Here is a 16,868-nt window from a genome sequence, read left to right on the forward strand (position 1 = left end):
TGGAGTATAATTGCTTTACAATGGTGTGTTAGTTTCTGCTTTATAACAAAGTGAATCAGCTATACATATACATATATCCCCATATCTGCTCCCTCTTGTGTCTCCTTTCCACTCTCACCATCCCACCCCTCTAGGTGGTCACAAAGCACCGAGCTGATCTCCCTGTGCTATGCGGCTGCTTCCCACTAGCTATCTGTTTTACATTTGGCAGTGTGTATAAGTCCATGCCAGCGGTGGCTACTCTTCATTGCAGTGCGCAGGCTTCTCATTGTGGTGGCTTCTCTTGTTGCAGAGCACGGGCTCTAGGCACACGGGCTTCAGTAGTTGTGGCTCATGGGCTCTAGAGCGCAGGCTCAGTAGTTGTGGCACACGGGCTTGGTTGTTCCACGGCATGTGGGATCTTCTCGGACCAAGGCTTGAACCCGTGTCCCCTGCATTAGCAGGTGGACTCTTAACCACTGTGCCACCAGGGAAGTCCCTTTTTTTTTTTTTTTTTAATGGAGTAGAACGAGTGGGTCAGAGAAGCATCATAGGAATAGACAGACCTTATTGGATTGTAGAGCAGCGAAGATAAATGGATTCAACACACAGTTTTGTGTTTTTTAAATTGAAATATAGTTGATTTGCAATATTGTGTTAATCTCTGCTGTACAGCAAAGTGATTCAGTTATACATACATATATATATATATATATACATTCTTTTCTCAATATTCTTTTCCACTATGGTTTATCACAGCATAATGAATATAGTTCTCTGTGCTATATAGTAGGACCTTGTTGTTTATCCATTCTCTATATAGTAGCTTACATCTGCTAACCCAAACCTCCTACTCCATCCCTCCCCCTTGGCAACCACAAGTCTTTTCTCTATGTCCATGAGTCTGCTTCGTAGATAGGTTCCTTTGTGTCATATTCTAGATTCCACATATAAGCGACACACAGTTTTAAGCACCTGATTATTTTGGAGTAATTTTTCTTTGGTAGGAGACTGGAATCACTGACAGAAATAGGGAAATTTGGAAGGACAGCACGTTTTCTGGGTTCAGGTGGTAGGAGGTTTTATTGTGTTGCATGTGAGCTAGTAGCACGACTGCCAACTGGAAATGTCCCAGAGACATTCATGAGGGACTTGGCTGCCCCCAAAGCCACACTTACTGACTTGATGGATGTATAGGCCCCCACCACTAAGGACAGAATTGGTTCCCAACTCTACAGTAACTTGTTGCATCTGCGTTTCTGAAAACTATATTGCCTTTTGCCTATTAAGTCATTATCATTCTTTACATAGAAGTTTTTCGCATTCATCTAATATTTAACCCTCTGACCCCAGAGATGTTCATTCATTAAGCACCTGCTGTTTGCTTTTAGTCGATGTGGCAGTCATTTGTCAACCACGTAAGCCAGATGGGGGCTGAGGGATTCCGGGGACATTCCACACCGGCCCCTGCTCAGCTCTGCCCCTCAGGGCTGTCACGTGTTCAGTCAGCCTCCAGCTAACTACCTCATGTCACCGCTTCTACCTGGCCCCTCAAACTCGCCTCGTCTAGAACTAAGTCCAGCAGAGATCCCTCCCCCGCCCCCTTCTGGACTTACTTTCTCTCCAGTTTCCTCCTCAGTTTCCTGTGGATTCCTTGCAGTCCTGGGCCCCTGCACTCACTCTCACTGGCATCCAGGCCCTGGGCTGTTCTCATTCTAGGAGATCTTCACAAGCCGTGGTTACCATTTAGAAACCCAGATTAGATACTGTCCCTTGTCTTTTTGTTGTTGTTCTGGAATTTATTTTTATTTTTTATTTTTTTAACATCTTTATTACAGTATAAGTGCTTTACAATGGTGTGTTAGTTTCTGCTTTATAACAAAGTGAATCAATTATACATATACATATGTCCCCATATCTCTTCCCTCTTGCGTCTCCCTCCCTCCCACCCTCCCTATCCCACCCCTCTAGGTGGTCACAAAGCACCCAGCTGATCTCCCTGTGCTATGCGGCTGCTTCCCACCAGCTATCTATTTTACGTTTGGTAGCGTATATATGTCCATGCCACTCTCTCACATTGTCCCATCTTACCCTTCCCCCTCCCCGTACCCTCAAGTCCATTCTCTAGTAGGTCTGTGTCTTTATTCCCATCTTGCCCCTAGATTTTTCATGACCTTTTTGTTTTTGTTTTTTTTTTAGATTCCATATATATGTGTTAGCATACGGTATTAGGTTTTCTCTTTCTGACTTACTTCATTCTGTATGACAGACTCTAGGTCCATCCACCTCACTACAGATAACTCAGTTTCGTTCCTTTTTATAGCTGAGTAATATTCCATTGTATATATGTGCCACATCTTCTTTATCCGTTCATCTGTTGATGGACACTTAGGTTGCTTCCATGTCCTGGCTATTGTAAATAGAGCTGCAATGAACATTTTGGTACATGACTCTTTTTGAATTGTGGTTTTCTCAGAGTATATGCCCAGTAGTGGGATTGCTGGGTCATATGGTAGTTCTATTTGTAGTCTTTTAAGGAACCTCCATACTGTTCTCCATAGTGACTGTATCAATTTACATTCCCACCAACAGTGCAAGAGTGTTCCCTTTTCTCCACACCCTCTCCAGCATTTATTGTTTGTAGATTTTTTGATGATGGCCATTCTGAACGGTGTGAGGTGATTTCTCAGTGTAGTTTTGATTTGCATTTCTCTAATGATTCATGATGTTGAGAATTCTTTCATGTGTCTGTTGGCAATCTGTATATCTTATGAGAAATGTCTATTTAGGTCTTCTGCCCATTTTTGGATTCAGTTGTTTGCTTTTTCAATGTTGAGCTGCATGAGCTGCTTGTAAATTTTGGAGGTTAATCCTTTGTCAGTTGCTTCATTGCAAATATTTTCTCACATTGTGTGGGCTGTCTTTTCATCTTATTTATGGTTTCCTTTGCTCTGCAAAAGCTTTTCAGTTTCATTAGGTCCCATTTGTTTATTTTTGTTTTTATTTCCATTTCTCTAGGAGGTGGGTCAAAGAGGATCTTGCTGTGATTCATGTCCTAGAGTGTTCTGCCTATGTTTTCCTCTAACAGTTTGATAGTTTCTGGCCTTACATTTAGGTCTTTAATCCATTTTGAGCTTATTTTTGTGTATGGTGTTAGGGAGTGATCTAATCTCATACTTTTACATGTACCTGTCCAGTTTTCCCAGCACCACTTATTGAAGAGGCTGTCCTTTCTCCACTGTACATTCCTGCCTCCTTTATCAAAGATAAGGTGACCATATGTGTGTGGGTTTATCTCTGGGCTTTCTATGCTGTTCCATTGATCTATCTTTCTGTTTTTGTGCCAGTACCATACTGTCTTGATTACTGTAGCTTTGTAGTATAGTCTGAAGTCAGGGAGCCTGATTTCCTCCAGCTCCATTTTTCATTCTCAAGATTGCTTTGGCTCTTCGGGGTCTTTTGTGTTTCCATACAAATTGTGAAATTTTTTGTTCTAGTTCTGTGAAAAACGCCAGTGGTAGTTTGATAGGGATTGCACTGAATCTGTAGATTGCTTTGGGTAGTAGAGTCATTTTCACAATGTTGATTCTTCCAATCCAAGCACATGGTATATCTCTCCATCTATTTGTATCATCTTTAATTTCTTTCATCAGTGTCTTATAATTTTCTGCCTACAGGTCTTTTGTCTCCTTAGGTAGGTTTATTCCTAGATATTTTATTCTTTTTGTTGCAATGGTAAATGGGAGTGTTTTCTTGATTTCACTTTCAGATTTTTCATCATTAGTATATAGGAATGCCAGAGATTTCTGTGCATTAATTTTGTACCCTGCTACTTTACCAAATTCATTGATTAGCTCTAGTAGTTTTCTGGTAGCATCTTTAGGATTCTCTATGTATAGTATCATGTCATCTGCAAACAGTGACAGCTTTACTTCTTCTTTTCTGATTTGGATTCCTTTTATTTCCTTTTCTTCTCTGATTGCTGTGGCTAAAACTTCCAAAACTATGTTGAATAAGAGTGGTGAGAGTGGGCAACCTTGTCTTGTTCCTGATCTTAGTGGAAATGCTTTCAGTTTTTCACCATTGAGGATGATGTTGGCTGTGGGCTTGTCATATATGGCCTTTATTATGTTGAGGAAAGTTCCCTCTATGCCTACTTTCTGCAGGGTTTTTATCATAAATGGGTGTTGAATTTTGTCAAAAGCTTTCTCTGCATCTATTGAGATGATCATATGGTTTTTCTCCTTCAATTTGTTAATATGGTTTATCACATTGAGAGATTTGCATATATTGAAGAATCCTTGCATTCCTGGAATAAACCCCACTTGATCATGGTGTATGATCCTTTTAATATGCTGTTGGATTCTGTTTGCTAGTATTTTGTTGAGGATTTTTGCATCTATGTTCATCAGTGATATTGGCCTGTAGTTTTCTTTCTTTGTGACATCCTTGTCTGGTTTTGGTATCAAGGTGATGGTGGCCTCGTAGAAGGAATTTGGGAGTGTTCCTCCCTCTGCTATATTTTGGAAGAGTTTGAGAAGGATAGGTGTTAGCTCTTCTCTAAATGTTTGATAGAATTCGCCTTTGAAGCCCTCTGGTCCTGGGCTTTTGTTTGTTGGAAGATTTTGAATCACAGTTTCAATTTCAGTGCTTGTGTTTGGTCTGTTAATATTTTCTATTTCTTCCTGGTTCAGTCTTGGAAGGTTGTGCATTTCTAAAAATGTGTCCATTTCTTTCAGGTTGTCCATTTTATTGGCACACAGTTGCTTGTAGTGATCTCTGATGATCCTTTGTATTTCTGCAGTGTCAGTTGTTACTTCTCCTTTTTCATTTCTAATTCTATTGATTTGAGTCTTCTCCCTTTTTTTCTTGATGAGTCTGGCTAATGGTTTAACAATTTTGTTTATCCTCTCAAAGAACCAGCTTTTAGTTTTATTGATCTTTGCTATCGTTTCCTTCATTTCTTTTTCATTTATTTCTGATCTGATCTTTATGATTTCTTTCCTTCTGCTAACTTTGGGGCTTTTTTGTTCTTCTTTCTCTAATTGCTTTAGGTGTAAGGTTAGGTTGTTTATTTGTGATGTTTCTTGTTTCTTAAGGTGGGATTGTGTCGCTATAAGTTTCCCTCTTAAAACTGCTTTTGCTGCATCCCATAGGTTTTGGGGCGTCGTGTTTTCATTGTCATATGTTTCTAGGTATTTTTTGATTTCCTCTTTGATTTCTTCAGTGAACTCTTGGTTATTAAGTAGTGTGTTGTTTGGCCTCCATGTGTTTTTGTTTTTAACAGACTTTTTCCTGTAATTGATATCTAGTCTCATAGCATTGTGGTCAGAAAAGATACTTGATACGATTTCAATTTTCTTAAATTTACCAAGGCTTGGTTTGTGACCCAAGATATGATCTATCCTGGAGAATGTTCCATGAGCGCTTGAGAAGAATGTGTATTCTGTTGTTTTTGGTGGAATGTCCTACAAACATCAATTAAGTCCATCCTGTTTAATGTATCATTTAAAGCTTGTGTTTCCTTATTATTTTCATCTTGGATGATCTGTCCATTCGTGAAAGTGGGGTGTTAAAGTCCCCTACTATGATTGTGTTACTGTTGATTTCCCCTTTTATGGCTGTTAGTATTTGCCTTATGTATTGAGTTGCTCCTATGTTGGGTGCCTAAATATTTACAATTGTTATATCTTCTTGTTGGATTGATCCCTTGATCACTATGTAGTGTCCTTCTTTGTCTCTTGTAATAGTCTTTGTTTTAAAGTCTATTTTGTCTGATATGAGAATTGCTACTCCAGCCTTCTTTTCATTTCCATTTGCATGGAATATCTTTTTCCATCCCCTCACTTTCAGTCTGAAGTGGGTCTCTGGTAGACAGCATGTATATGGGTCTTGTTTTTGTATCCATTCAGCCAATCTATGTCTTTTGGTTGGAGCATTTAAGCCATTTACATTTAAGGTAATTATTGATATATATGTTCCTATTCCCATTTTCTTAATTGTTTGGGGTTTGTTATTGTAGGTCTTTTCCTTCTCTTGTGTTTCCTGCCTAGAGAAGTTCCTTTAGCATTTGTTGTAAAGCTGGTTTGATGGTGCTGAATTCTCTTAACTTTTGCTTGTCTGTAAAGGTTTCAATTTCTCCATCAGATATGAATGAGATCCTTGCTGGGTAGAGTAATCTTGGTTGTAGGTTTTTCTCCTTCATCACTTTAAATATGTCCTGTGACTCCCTTCTGGCTTGCAGAGTTTCTGCTGAAAGATCAGCTGTTAACTTTATGGGGATTCCCTTATGAGTAATTTGTTGTTTTTCCCTTGCTGCTTTTTTTTTTTTTTTTTTTTTTTTTTTTGCGGTACGCGGGCCTCTCACTGTTGTGGCCTCTCCCGTTGCAGAGAACAGGCTCTGGACGCACAGGCTCAGCGGCCATGGCCCACGGGCCCAGCTGCTCTGCGGCCTGCAGGATCTTCCCCGACCGGGGCATGAACCCGTGTCCCCTGCATCGGCAGGCGGACTCTCAACCACTGTGCCACCAGGGAAGCCCTCCCTTGCTGCTTTTAATATTTGTTCTTTGTATTTAATTTTTGATAGTTTGATTAATATGTCTCTTGTCGTGTTTCTCCTTGGATTTATCCTGTATGGGACTCTCTGTTCTTCCTGGACTTGATTAACTATTTCCTTTCCCATATTAGGGAAGTTTTCCACTTTAATCTCCTCAAATATTTTCTCAGTCCCTTTCTTTTTCTCTTCTTCTTCTGGGAACCCTATAATTCGAATGTTGGTGCATTTAATGTTGTTCCAGAGGTCTCTGAGACTGTCCTCAATTCTTTTCATTCTTTTTTCTGCTCTGCAGTAGTTATTTCCACGATTTTATTTTCCAGGTCACTTATCCATTCTTCTGCCTCAGTTATTCTGCTATTGATCCCTTGTAGAGAATTTTTAATTTCATTTATTGTATTGTTCATCCCTGTTTGTTTGCTCTTTATTCTTCTAGGTCCTTGTTAAACGTTTCTTGTATTTTCTCCATTCTATTTCCAAGATTTTGGATCATCTTTACTATCATTACTCTGAATTCTTTTTCAGGTAGACTGCCTATTTCCTCTTCATTTGTTAGGTCTGGTGGGTTTTTATCTTGCTCCTTCATCCGCTCTGTGTTTCTCTGTCTTCTCATTTTGCTTAACTTGCTGTGTTAGGCGTCTCCTTTTTGCAGGCTGCAGGTTTGTAGTTCCTGTTGTTTTTGGTGTCTGTCCCCAGTGGCTAAGGTTGGTTCAGTGGGTTGTGTAGGCTTCCTGGTGGAGGGGACTGGTGCCTGTGTTCTGGTGGATGAGGCTGGATCTTGTCTTTCTGTTGGGCAGGTCCACGTCTGGTGGTGTGTTTTGGGGTGTCTGTGGCCTTATTATGATTTTAGGCAGCCTCTCTGCTAATGGGTGGGGTTGTGTTCCTGTCTCGCTAGTTGTTTGGCATAGGGTGTCCAGCACTGTAGCTTGCTGATCGTTGAGTGGAGCTGGGTCTTGGTGTTGAGATGGAGATCTCTGGGAGATTTTTGCCATTTGATATTACGTGGAGCTGGGAGGTCTCTTGTGGACCAGTGTCCTGAACTTGTTGGCTCTCCCACCTCAGTGGCACAGCCTTGATGCCTGGCTGGAGCACCAAGAGCCTGTCCTCCACATGGCTCAGAATAAAAGGGAGGAAAAAAAAGAAAGAAAGAAAGAAAGAAGATAAAATAAAATAAAGTAATTAAAATAAAATATAAAAAATAATTATTAAGAAAAAAATTTTTAGGGGCTTCCCTGGTGGCACAGTGGTTGAGAGTCCGCCTGCCGATGCAGGGGACACAGGTTCATGCCCCGGTCCAGGAAGATCCCACATGCCGCAGAGCGGCTGGGCCCATGAGCCATCGTTACTGAGCCTGCGCGTCCGGAGCCTGTGCTCTGTAATGGGAGAGGCCACAACATTGAGAGGCCCGCGTACCGCAAAAAAAAAAAAAAAAAAAAAAAAGAAAAAAATTTTTAAGTAATAAAAGAAAGAAAAAAAACAAACAGACAGAACCCTAGGACAAATGGTAAAACTAAAACTATACAGACAAAATCACACACAGAAGCATACACATACACACTCACAAAAAGAGAAAATGGGAAATATATATATATATATCGTTGCCCCCAAAGTCCACCTCCTCAGTTTGGGATGATTCGTTGTCTATTCAGGTATTCCACAGATGCAGGGTACATCAAGTTGATTGTGGAGATTTAATTCGCTGCTCCTGAGGCTGCTGGGAGAGATTTCCCTTTCTCTTCTATGTTCGCACAGCTCCCGGGGTTCAGCTTTGGATTTGACCCCGCCTCTGCATGTAGTTCACCTGAGGGCGTCTGTTCTTTGCTCAGACAGGACAGGGTTAAAGGAGCAGCTGATTCGGGAAAGCCTGCAACTAGAGAAAGCCTGCATGCATCAACGAAGACCCAATGCAGCCAAAAAAAAAAAAAAGTTAATTGCTTAGACCTAGTAATAGGAAAAAAACATTATGCTAAGAAACGTTCATTGCATTGTTCTTTATAATAGCAAACATGACTGGCATGTCCAGTGAAAGGGAAATAGTTAAATTTGACATTTCCAAGGAGTGGTTCCATTATCTAGCAAATGCTAAGTATGAATAACATAAGACTATGTTAAATAGAAAAGAAAGAAGAATCTGGATCCAGAATTGTTAGATGATATGACCACAAATATAAAAAGTGCAAAGGAAAAAAACTGAGGGAAGTGTCAAGAGATGATCTTTGTGAGTGTGGAGGAAAGTTTTGAGTAACGCTTTCCTACGCGTGGTGTTCCAGATTCCCTAAAGTGAATGTTAATAACAATGGCAGCAACAACTTCAACAAAACCAGCTAACTAGATACTTCTCTGCTTCTTTGGCTAATATGTCTCAAAAGCTACTTTTGGTCTCCCCCACACAGTTTGAAAATCTGAACACGGTTGCTGAGTGTTTGTTTTCCCTGGTCAACGGTGATGACATGTATGCGACCTTTGCTCACATCCAGCAGAAGAGCCTCTTGGTGTGGCTGTTCAGTCGCCTGTATTTATATTCCTTCATCAGTCTTTTCATATATATGATTCTCAGCCTTTTCATTGCAATTATTACAGATTCTTATGACACCATTAAGGTAAGCAGTTATTATTTCCTGCCAAAAAACTATTGCAAATTCTGTATAGATCAGAACATGGGAAAATACTATAATATTTTACTTACTTAAAATACTGTAGTTTTACTTAGATTTTGAGGTTTTGTAGAAAAGAAACTTTTTAGATGCTGGAGGTTAATTTAAATATGCATTTAGGACATTGTCCCTGGTGCCCAGTGGATTGGTTTGGAGGTGTGGTGGGAAAGAGAAAGGAAATGGGTAAAGATGGGCTGAGTTTGGTAAATCAAGTAGTTGGGCTGTCGGTCTTGGCACTGACAGGTGTACCTGCCTGTCCCGGAACTTAGACTTGGAGTAGTAAGTTTCAGTGATAAGGGGTGACCGTCATCCTGACAAGTGTCCAGATATTGGCACACCTCATACACTGGATGCCGCTCGTGTGGTGCAGGTTTCCTTTACATTTTAAAAGCTAAGCCTTTTGTGGCTGTTTAGCCTCCTGCCTTCCTAAGCCACCTGGTGGGTTGTGTGTCCTTTCAGACTAGGTCCATTTAACTTACGTGTAGCATGAAGGAAGCTCTGCTGCCTCGGGGGCAGTGGTGTCTCCGCAGCAGATGGTCATGCTCAGAAAATCCTGTTTCGGGGCCAGCATCTGAGCAACCAGGGGTGCCATGTCCGTGTCTTGGGGTGTTGTCCTCTTCTTGAACCCTTCTCAGACTATCTCAGAAGAAGCCAGTCCATTGGAAATACTTCTGAGCACTTTGTGAGCAAGGAGATGCGTGTTCCTGTGGGAATGGGTGGTTGGCTCCACAGCGGGGCTGGCCGTGGGGGGATGAGCAGTGCCCTGCTCACAGTGGGAGCCTGTCCTTGACGCGGCCGTGTCCCCGTGAGTGCGCCAAGCCTCGGTGACCTGGTGGATGACCTCGCTAAGTGTGAGGGGAGGGGTCTCTCAGGGTCTTTATGTCTGCTTGGAGGGACCTACTGCCTTCTACCTCACTAAGTGACCAACTTCTACAAAAGTAGAAGAAATGGGGATTACTTCCCAGCCAGACTCTATGGGCAGTGTGGGGAAGAGGAGGTCTTACCTGGTCTTGCAATTAACGTGAAAGCTTTAGACTTCTATTTCCTTCACTCCTTTAATTAACACACCTCTCCCCTGCCCCACCATGGCTTGATTTCTGGAGTTTTCCTCTGGATGGCTCTTTGTTCCCATGGCTCTCTGTTCAAGCCATGGTGACCCTGGCTTGGCTTTCAAGGGACTGATAGATTGATTGATGATTGATCATTGTTAATGTCAGTTCTTGGATCTGTGCTAGCAACGTGGGAGAGTTTTATTTTAGCAGAGATGGATTTGGTTTGTTGACAAGAAGCAATTTCTCTCAGTATAACTAAGGTAACAACACTGTGTACTTTTTAAAGAAATACCAACAGAATGGGTTTCCTGCCACGGATCTTCAGGAATTCCTGAAGGAGTGTGGTAGCAAAGAGAAGTGTCAGAAAGAGTCATCAGCCTTCCTGTCCTGCATCTGCTGTCTGAGGAGGTCAGTACTGTGTTCAGTCGGGTCTCTGTGCTCCCGGGATGAGACGCCCTGCTGCCTTAACAAAGGGTCCTCCCAGGTCAAATGCTACACTCAGGAATCAGCTGACTGGGGGAAATAATGCATCCCTCTTTGCTTTCCTCCCACTGTAATTGACTTTAGAAATGAATTGTTTCTTATAGAACAAGGTAGAAAGGTACATGACATGGTTGAAATCTCTTGGGAATATTATGAGACTGTTTTGAGAAGGCATGAGCTATGTCCCTGAAGTCGAGAGGGTGAGCTGGCCAAAGGAAGAGGTCAAAGCTCTTCTTTTTAGAGATGGAGTTCTGGGAACGTCAAAGGTGTTTTCCCCTTTTCGCAATCTGTGGTACAAATAACCTTCCTTGAGCAGAGCAGGAAACCTGCTTGAGAGGAAGCCGTACGTGTCCTTGGCTGCAAACAAATCAGCTGATCACCTGCTGTGTGCTCGCCATTCATCAGTGCACGGGCAAAAATAGTCTGGACCTCAGTGGCAAAGCCTCCACATAGTGGCTTGGGGGACTAGAAAGGGGGTCAGATGAGGATAATTTTCTTAATTATGCCCATGTTTGTTTTCGTCTGAAGTCAGGAGTAGGGGTTGTTAACTGCAAGTACCCCCTACTCATGTGTTTCGAGAAGGATTCTCTAAACCAGATTCCTGAAGGAAGATGGGAGAACATAATTGCTACTTAAAATCCCAGGATGTATTTTCCGTTAATCAATTCATACTGCAACTTGGGATTTGAAATGGTATGTTGGAGCATTTCCAAAGAATGTCTGGTAAATATGAAATGAGGTCTTCTGAGAAGAGTTAAGTTTTTACAATCACAGTTTATCCTCTCAGAGCATTGAAGTGTTGCCATGGAAGCAAGGATAAAGGGAAATTACTTTTCTTTATAGGCAGCTGCCTCCTAGGAGGCACCTTGTATTATAAGGAAAGTCTCTCAAAGTTGCTTTTCTAATATGTAGTTGACTGTAAAGAAAAAAAAAAAAAAAGCATTTGAGAATGTGGTTGTGAATTCTAGAAAGTAATGGATAGGTTTTGGTGTTTGATTTTTGGGCCTCAGTTTATACCACAAAAAGCCCTGGGAGGTTGTTAAATGGTTTCTTTGCAGCCATATGGAATGAGTGAAAGATTTAAGGAGTGAACTTGGAAGATTGGACCTGAGTGGTGAGAAGAACAGAGCAACGTCAGCAGACAGTCTTCCCTAAGACATGCTAAGGGTTGTAGAAAGGGTGCCTGGTGCGGAGGCAGGTCTGCCCATTGTGAGGAATGAAAGGATTAAATGGAACAGAAGAGTCCACCAAAGGAAATCAGCTGAAGAACTAAGATGCTGAAAGTTTTGAAAAAAGAGGATATCAAAAATAAAAACAGAAGTGGTTGAAGGTCGTCATGGGTGAAGTCAGCTAGATCAGTTTTAGCTGAATAATCAGATCAAAGCCTGGAACCTAGGGCAGTCTGGATGGACCCTGCAGAGAGTCAATGAGGGTCATAGGGCCTGATGAAGGAAATGGGTTGTACTGGGGCCTTGGAACAAGTGATGACTTTGAAATCACCAAAAATTAAATACACCTGGATGTGTTTAACAGCCGGAAACCTAAGAATGGAATAAAATTGAGGAAGGCTATGAATGGAGAGTACGTATTGGAGACAGACCTCACTGAGGGAACCTGGGGAATAAGGGCATCATAAGACTTGGTGTCTGGGCGCCCCTCCAGTGCCCATGACATGCAACCCAGCGATCACAGCTCCACCTACTCTGGAGCGTGGCCAGGTTGCTCTTTTTCAACCAAGCAGTCCAGCAACCACCACAGATTCCATCTCCCACAGACTGATTCTCCCTTGAATAGTTGACTGAGCCCCTAGCCTGATGGTCAGAACACCTGGGTTTTCATTTGGGACCCTGCCAATTACTGAATGTGTCCCCTGACCTTTCCTAAACCTCTTGGTTCCTCCAGTGTCATCAGAGTGGAACAGGTAGCCTCTGCAACCTCTTCTAGTTCTAACGTGATCTGGTTCTTGGGAGAGATGTGCTTGGTTGAGCAGATACAGAGTTAACCTTTCTTCTCTACCACAAGGAGGAAAATCTGCAGTTCTAGCCATTGAGAAGCTTTGTCAAAGGGAGATGGAGGGTAGGCAGCTCCTCAAAATGACCAAAAGCAACTAGTCAAACCTCCAATAATGTAAATTGTCCTTCTTAAGTTTTCTTCCTCTTAAATGTCACACTCAGCATGCCAATAACCTATGTATGCCTACATGATAGAGTATGTATTCCTGTTCCATCTCAAAGATTTTTAAGCCATTGTTCTCTTTTCTCTTTCCTTGCCTTCCTTTCTATTACAGGAATGGAAGCGATGACCACTTGATGCTTATTAACTAAAATCCTCCTGCTGAAGATAATCGGGTTTCAGGTCTCCATATCAAGTGACAATGAAGAGGGCCCCCAAATGGCTTGGACCAGCACTTCCAAAAATACTGATTGTGGAGTGGGAAAGAGGACTGGCTCTGAGCTGTCTGAATAGAACTGAAGTTTCAAAATTCCTTTTTATAAACTTGGATGATGAAGACTAGACCACAGTCAACTACTGGGCATTGGTGTAATAGAGCAGTGCTGGTGAAATTCTGTATTAGTCTTTTAATTTATGACATCACAATGTTGGGATGGAAAAAAATCACATTTCAGAGTGTGCAAAACAATGGTGTTTAAAGCCATGCATTTGAAGATATGAGTTTATCATCAAATACGGGTTTGTCTTAAAAGTGATTCTTGGGTTAGAAGACATTTGTTAATTCATGGTCTGCACAAAACTGAAATTGGTTGCAATAACAATTTAGGCACTCAGAGCTGGAGAACTGTTAAGCTTTGTGAAGATTACACTTAAATCAACAAAAAGACCTCTTGCAATGGACATTTCTTGGCTTATTTTCCTGTGGTCCTCTTCTCAGCATGATATGAAACTGTCGGCAAAGTCAGTGGGATAAACTGGAAACAGTCATTTGGACACCTTGTTACTACTTGTGCTAATTGTTGATTGTACACACATGACATGTGGACATTATACTACAGCAGTGGTCATTCATTTTAACAACCAAACTCCACCGTGGTGGGGATTTACCCTTGTCAAGCGAGGAAGATGGTATTTTTTCCCAAATAAATTAAATTAACTTTTATCATAACATATGGAACTCCTACTACTTCTTAAAAATGTATTGTCTCTTAACATCTACTTAGTGAAAAATTCGGATCACATCTCTATCAGCTATCTGGTCTCCAAAAGGGATTTCCCACTTTCTTAAAAGCAGTGAAGGAGATATAGGGGCTAGTTATTCAAGAAATATTTATGAGAATGACTTCAGATTAAGATCACTTCATGCATAGATTTAGTTCATACCTGAGCTATTTTAGGGGTCAACTATTTTAAATTTACTGGTGAAGAGTAGGGTTTGAATTAAGTAGGACTCTCATCCCAGGGCTCTCCCTCTTTTTATCCTCCTCCCCACCAAGCCCCTGCCAGAGTCCCTCTGGTGCCCCACTCCTCTTTCCATGCCCCCATACTTTCTTCATGTGCCCACACCAAATCTAGGCCAGGAAAGTCTTCCAGTTAAGGCCATTAAAGTCTGTAGGTGGGTGACTCAGGTCTATACACAAAACACTTTGCTAAAATTATCATTTTAGTTATAAACTACTTACCAAAAATGTCAAGAGTTATATTCAATTTTTTTTTTTTTTTGCGGTACACGGGCCTCTCACTGTTGTGGCCTCTTCCGTTGCAGAGCACAGGCTCCGGACACGCAGGCTCAGCGGCCATGGCTCACGGGCCCAGCCCCTCCGCGGCATGTGGGATCTTCCCAGACCGGGGCACGAACCCACGTCCCCTGCATCGGCAGGCGGACTCTCAACCACTGTGCCACCAGGGAAGCCCTCAATTTTTAAATTAAGAACCATTTATCCCGTGGTTCTAGGGTCATTCCCATGACTCCAAAATCAGTGTGCAGTTAGATCACTTATTCACCTCTGAGTATACCCCCAGTACATCGTTTATCTCTGAATAGAATTGCTATTAATGCATTTTATGTAATCTGCCGCTGTGATGCCGCTGTGACTACCATTTGAAGTGAAGATTAATGACGGTCTTCTATGCTTATATTTTTCTTTTATTGGCTTTCATGTTTCCTTTTATTTCTTTTCCCTCCAGCTGGACAAAACCCTTTCAGGAAGAAAAATCTTTTTTCAAGTTTACCCTGTATCTGTGGAAACATTGTTTTCTCTCTTTTTAATAATTTTAAACAATTGTCATCTTGCCAACTGTATTATCTATTTGGATTTTATTGAACAATGTTTTCTCATAGCTCCGCTAATAGACACATCTGGGACAATCCACTTTCTCTCCTTCCCTAGGCCTCCACTTGGAGAGTTCACTGTGAAAGTTAGGAGACACATTCTTTCTGCCTATTGGTTTCATTATGGGATCTCCTGTTCTTTTCGAACGTACCTCCTTGGCTTGCAGTGACTTGCTGAAAGCCAGATGCAGCATCCTTAAGCCTGTTGACTTGGGGTGGTAGAAAAGATCATGGGCGTGGAGGACATCTAGACAGACTTGAGTCAAAATCCCAGTTTATCCTGTAGCTTTGGGGCCCTGGGCAAATTACTTTCTGCTTCTAAGTGATGATGACAAACCTTAAACTGTGGGATTGGCATTTAAGTCAGGTAACTCATGCAAAGCCTGGCACTGAATTGAAACTTGAGCCATTCTTTTCTTTTGATTTTCTGCCATGTTTGTAAGTAGGTTCCATGGGATCGTGGAGGAGTGAAGATGTTAAGACATTTAGTCTGCCTGGGTACCTGTCCTCCTACTATTCAAGTCTCCTTGGACAGGTCATACCAGCCTCAGTTTTCTCATCTGTAAAGTGGGGCTTGCAAGGATTAAATGAGTCAAATTTAAAGTGAGTAGAGCAGGGCATGACTTATAAGTGCTCAGTGAATGTTAGATCTTCAAAAAGCTTTTCTTTCACAGTCTACAAATGTACAAATCTATCACGTGGGCCAGCCAGGAAGATCTTTGCTTTGAAGTGAGCTCATCACACACTTTTGGCGGACTTTGTTAGGACTCTGAGTGTGTAGACACCCATATCCAGCCCTGTCCTGGAGGCAGTGATCAATTCAGTGTCTAAAGTTCACGCAGTTGTACAGGAGCCTGTGGACATGAACAGCCTAAATGCCCTGCCTTCAGGGGCAAAGCTGTCAGTCCTGACGAGAGGGTAAAATTCCCCGAGGTGTACAAGTGTCGCGAATCCCCAGTCCTTCACCTTGGGTGAGACCCTCTGTCCTCAGCTAGGAGCCCACCGTCTCAACCAAATTTGTCAGAATGTGTGACGTACAGGTCAGCTATTGCTGATCTGGGGTAGCAAATGTGAAAAGGTGAGAAAGGATATTTAGGAAAAGGTCTTCAAGAGATTCCAGTCACCGTCTCCAACCCCTGCTGAAGGCTCACATAATAACAATCGTGGGAGGGTTGCCTGACCCACCCTCCTGCCCGAGGAGGCCTAGGCTTAGCATCTAAGGTTTATGAAAAGCACAGCGATCCAGCCTCTTGATTTAGAGGTTACTAGCTAGTCACCCTATAGTGCCCGAGGGCCTCCCTGTAAAAATAGCCCAGCACTATCATTGAGGTTCAGGGGCCCTAGAGTCATTGGGAAAGTATGTTTCCCGACCTGCTGCTATGGTCTTGGCCATGGATTGCTCCTGACGATATAAAGAGCCGTGATGCTTAGAGATACGATCCCGGATATCTGTATCACTCATGTGTGTCGGCCAATTATTCCAATAACATTGAATAACTAGACCCCATTTTACTACTCACTGGTTCACCTTTATTTTCATGTAACTTGAGCAAATCTTGTTTTGCTACCCCTGACTTGAAGTTTGAACATCTCGACCACGGTATTCCAATGACGTAGAGTCTTCCTCTAACAAAGATCTAGAATTTCACATAACTGTAGAACATGCACGAAGTCACTCCTGTGTGACAGGATGATTGAGGACCTCACAGGCGAAACCCCGAGCGCAGCATCCGGGTCTTAGGCGCTTTAGGAAGGACAGCGAATGATGGCCTGGGAACTGGTGCTGGAGCTCGTGCTGAACACCTCTGCCTCCCCTCCTTGTTTTTTTCTAATTGAGAGGTTCCGAGCTCTCAGTACGGATA

The 16,868-nt window shown here is 42.2% G+C and overlaps 1 protein-coding gene across 3 annotated transcripts in view; it reads left to right on the forward strand.

Moving 5' to 3' along the window:
* Window positions 1–13,836, forward strand: part of MCOLN2 (mucolipin TRP cation channel 2) — a 61,317-nt gene extending 47,481 nt beyond the window's left edge. For all 3 annotated transcript variants that reach the window (XM_030866091.3, XM_030866097.3, XM_030866101.3), the window contains 3 exons: window positions 8,926–9,132; window positions 10,525–10,646; window positions 13,009–13,836. In XM_030866091.3, the coding sequence (XP_030721951.2) occupies window positions 8,926–9,132; window positions 10,525–10,646; window positions 13,009–13,045 (366 nt within the window). In that variant the 3' untranslated portion in view covers window positions 13,046–13,836. The remainder of the gene's footprint in view (window positions 1–8,925; window positions 9,133–10,524; window positions 10,647–13,008) is intronic.
* Window positions 13,837–16,868: the final 3,032 nt, after the last annotated feature.

Source organism: Globicephala melas, chromosome 1 (genome assembly GCF_963455315.2).
Source record: "Globicephala melas chromosome 1, mGloMel1.2, whole genome shotgun sequence".
Classification (NCBI taxonomy): domain Eukaryota; kingdom Metazoa; phylum Chordata; class Mammalia; order Artiodactyla; family Delphinidae; genus Globicephala; species Globicephala melas.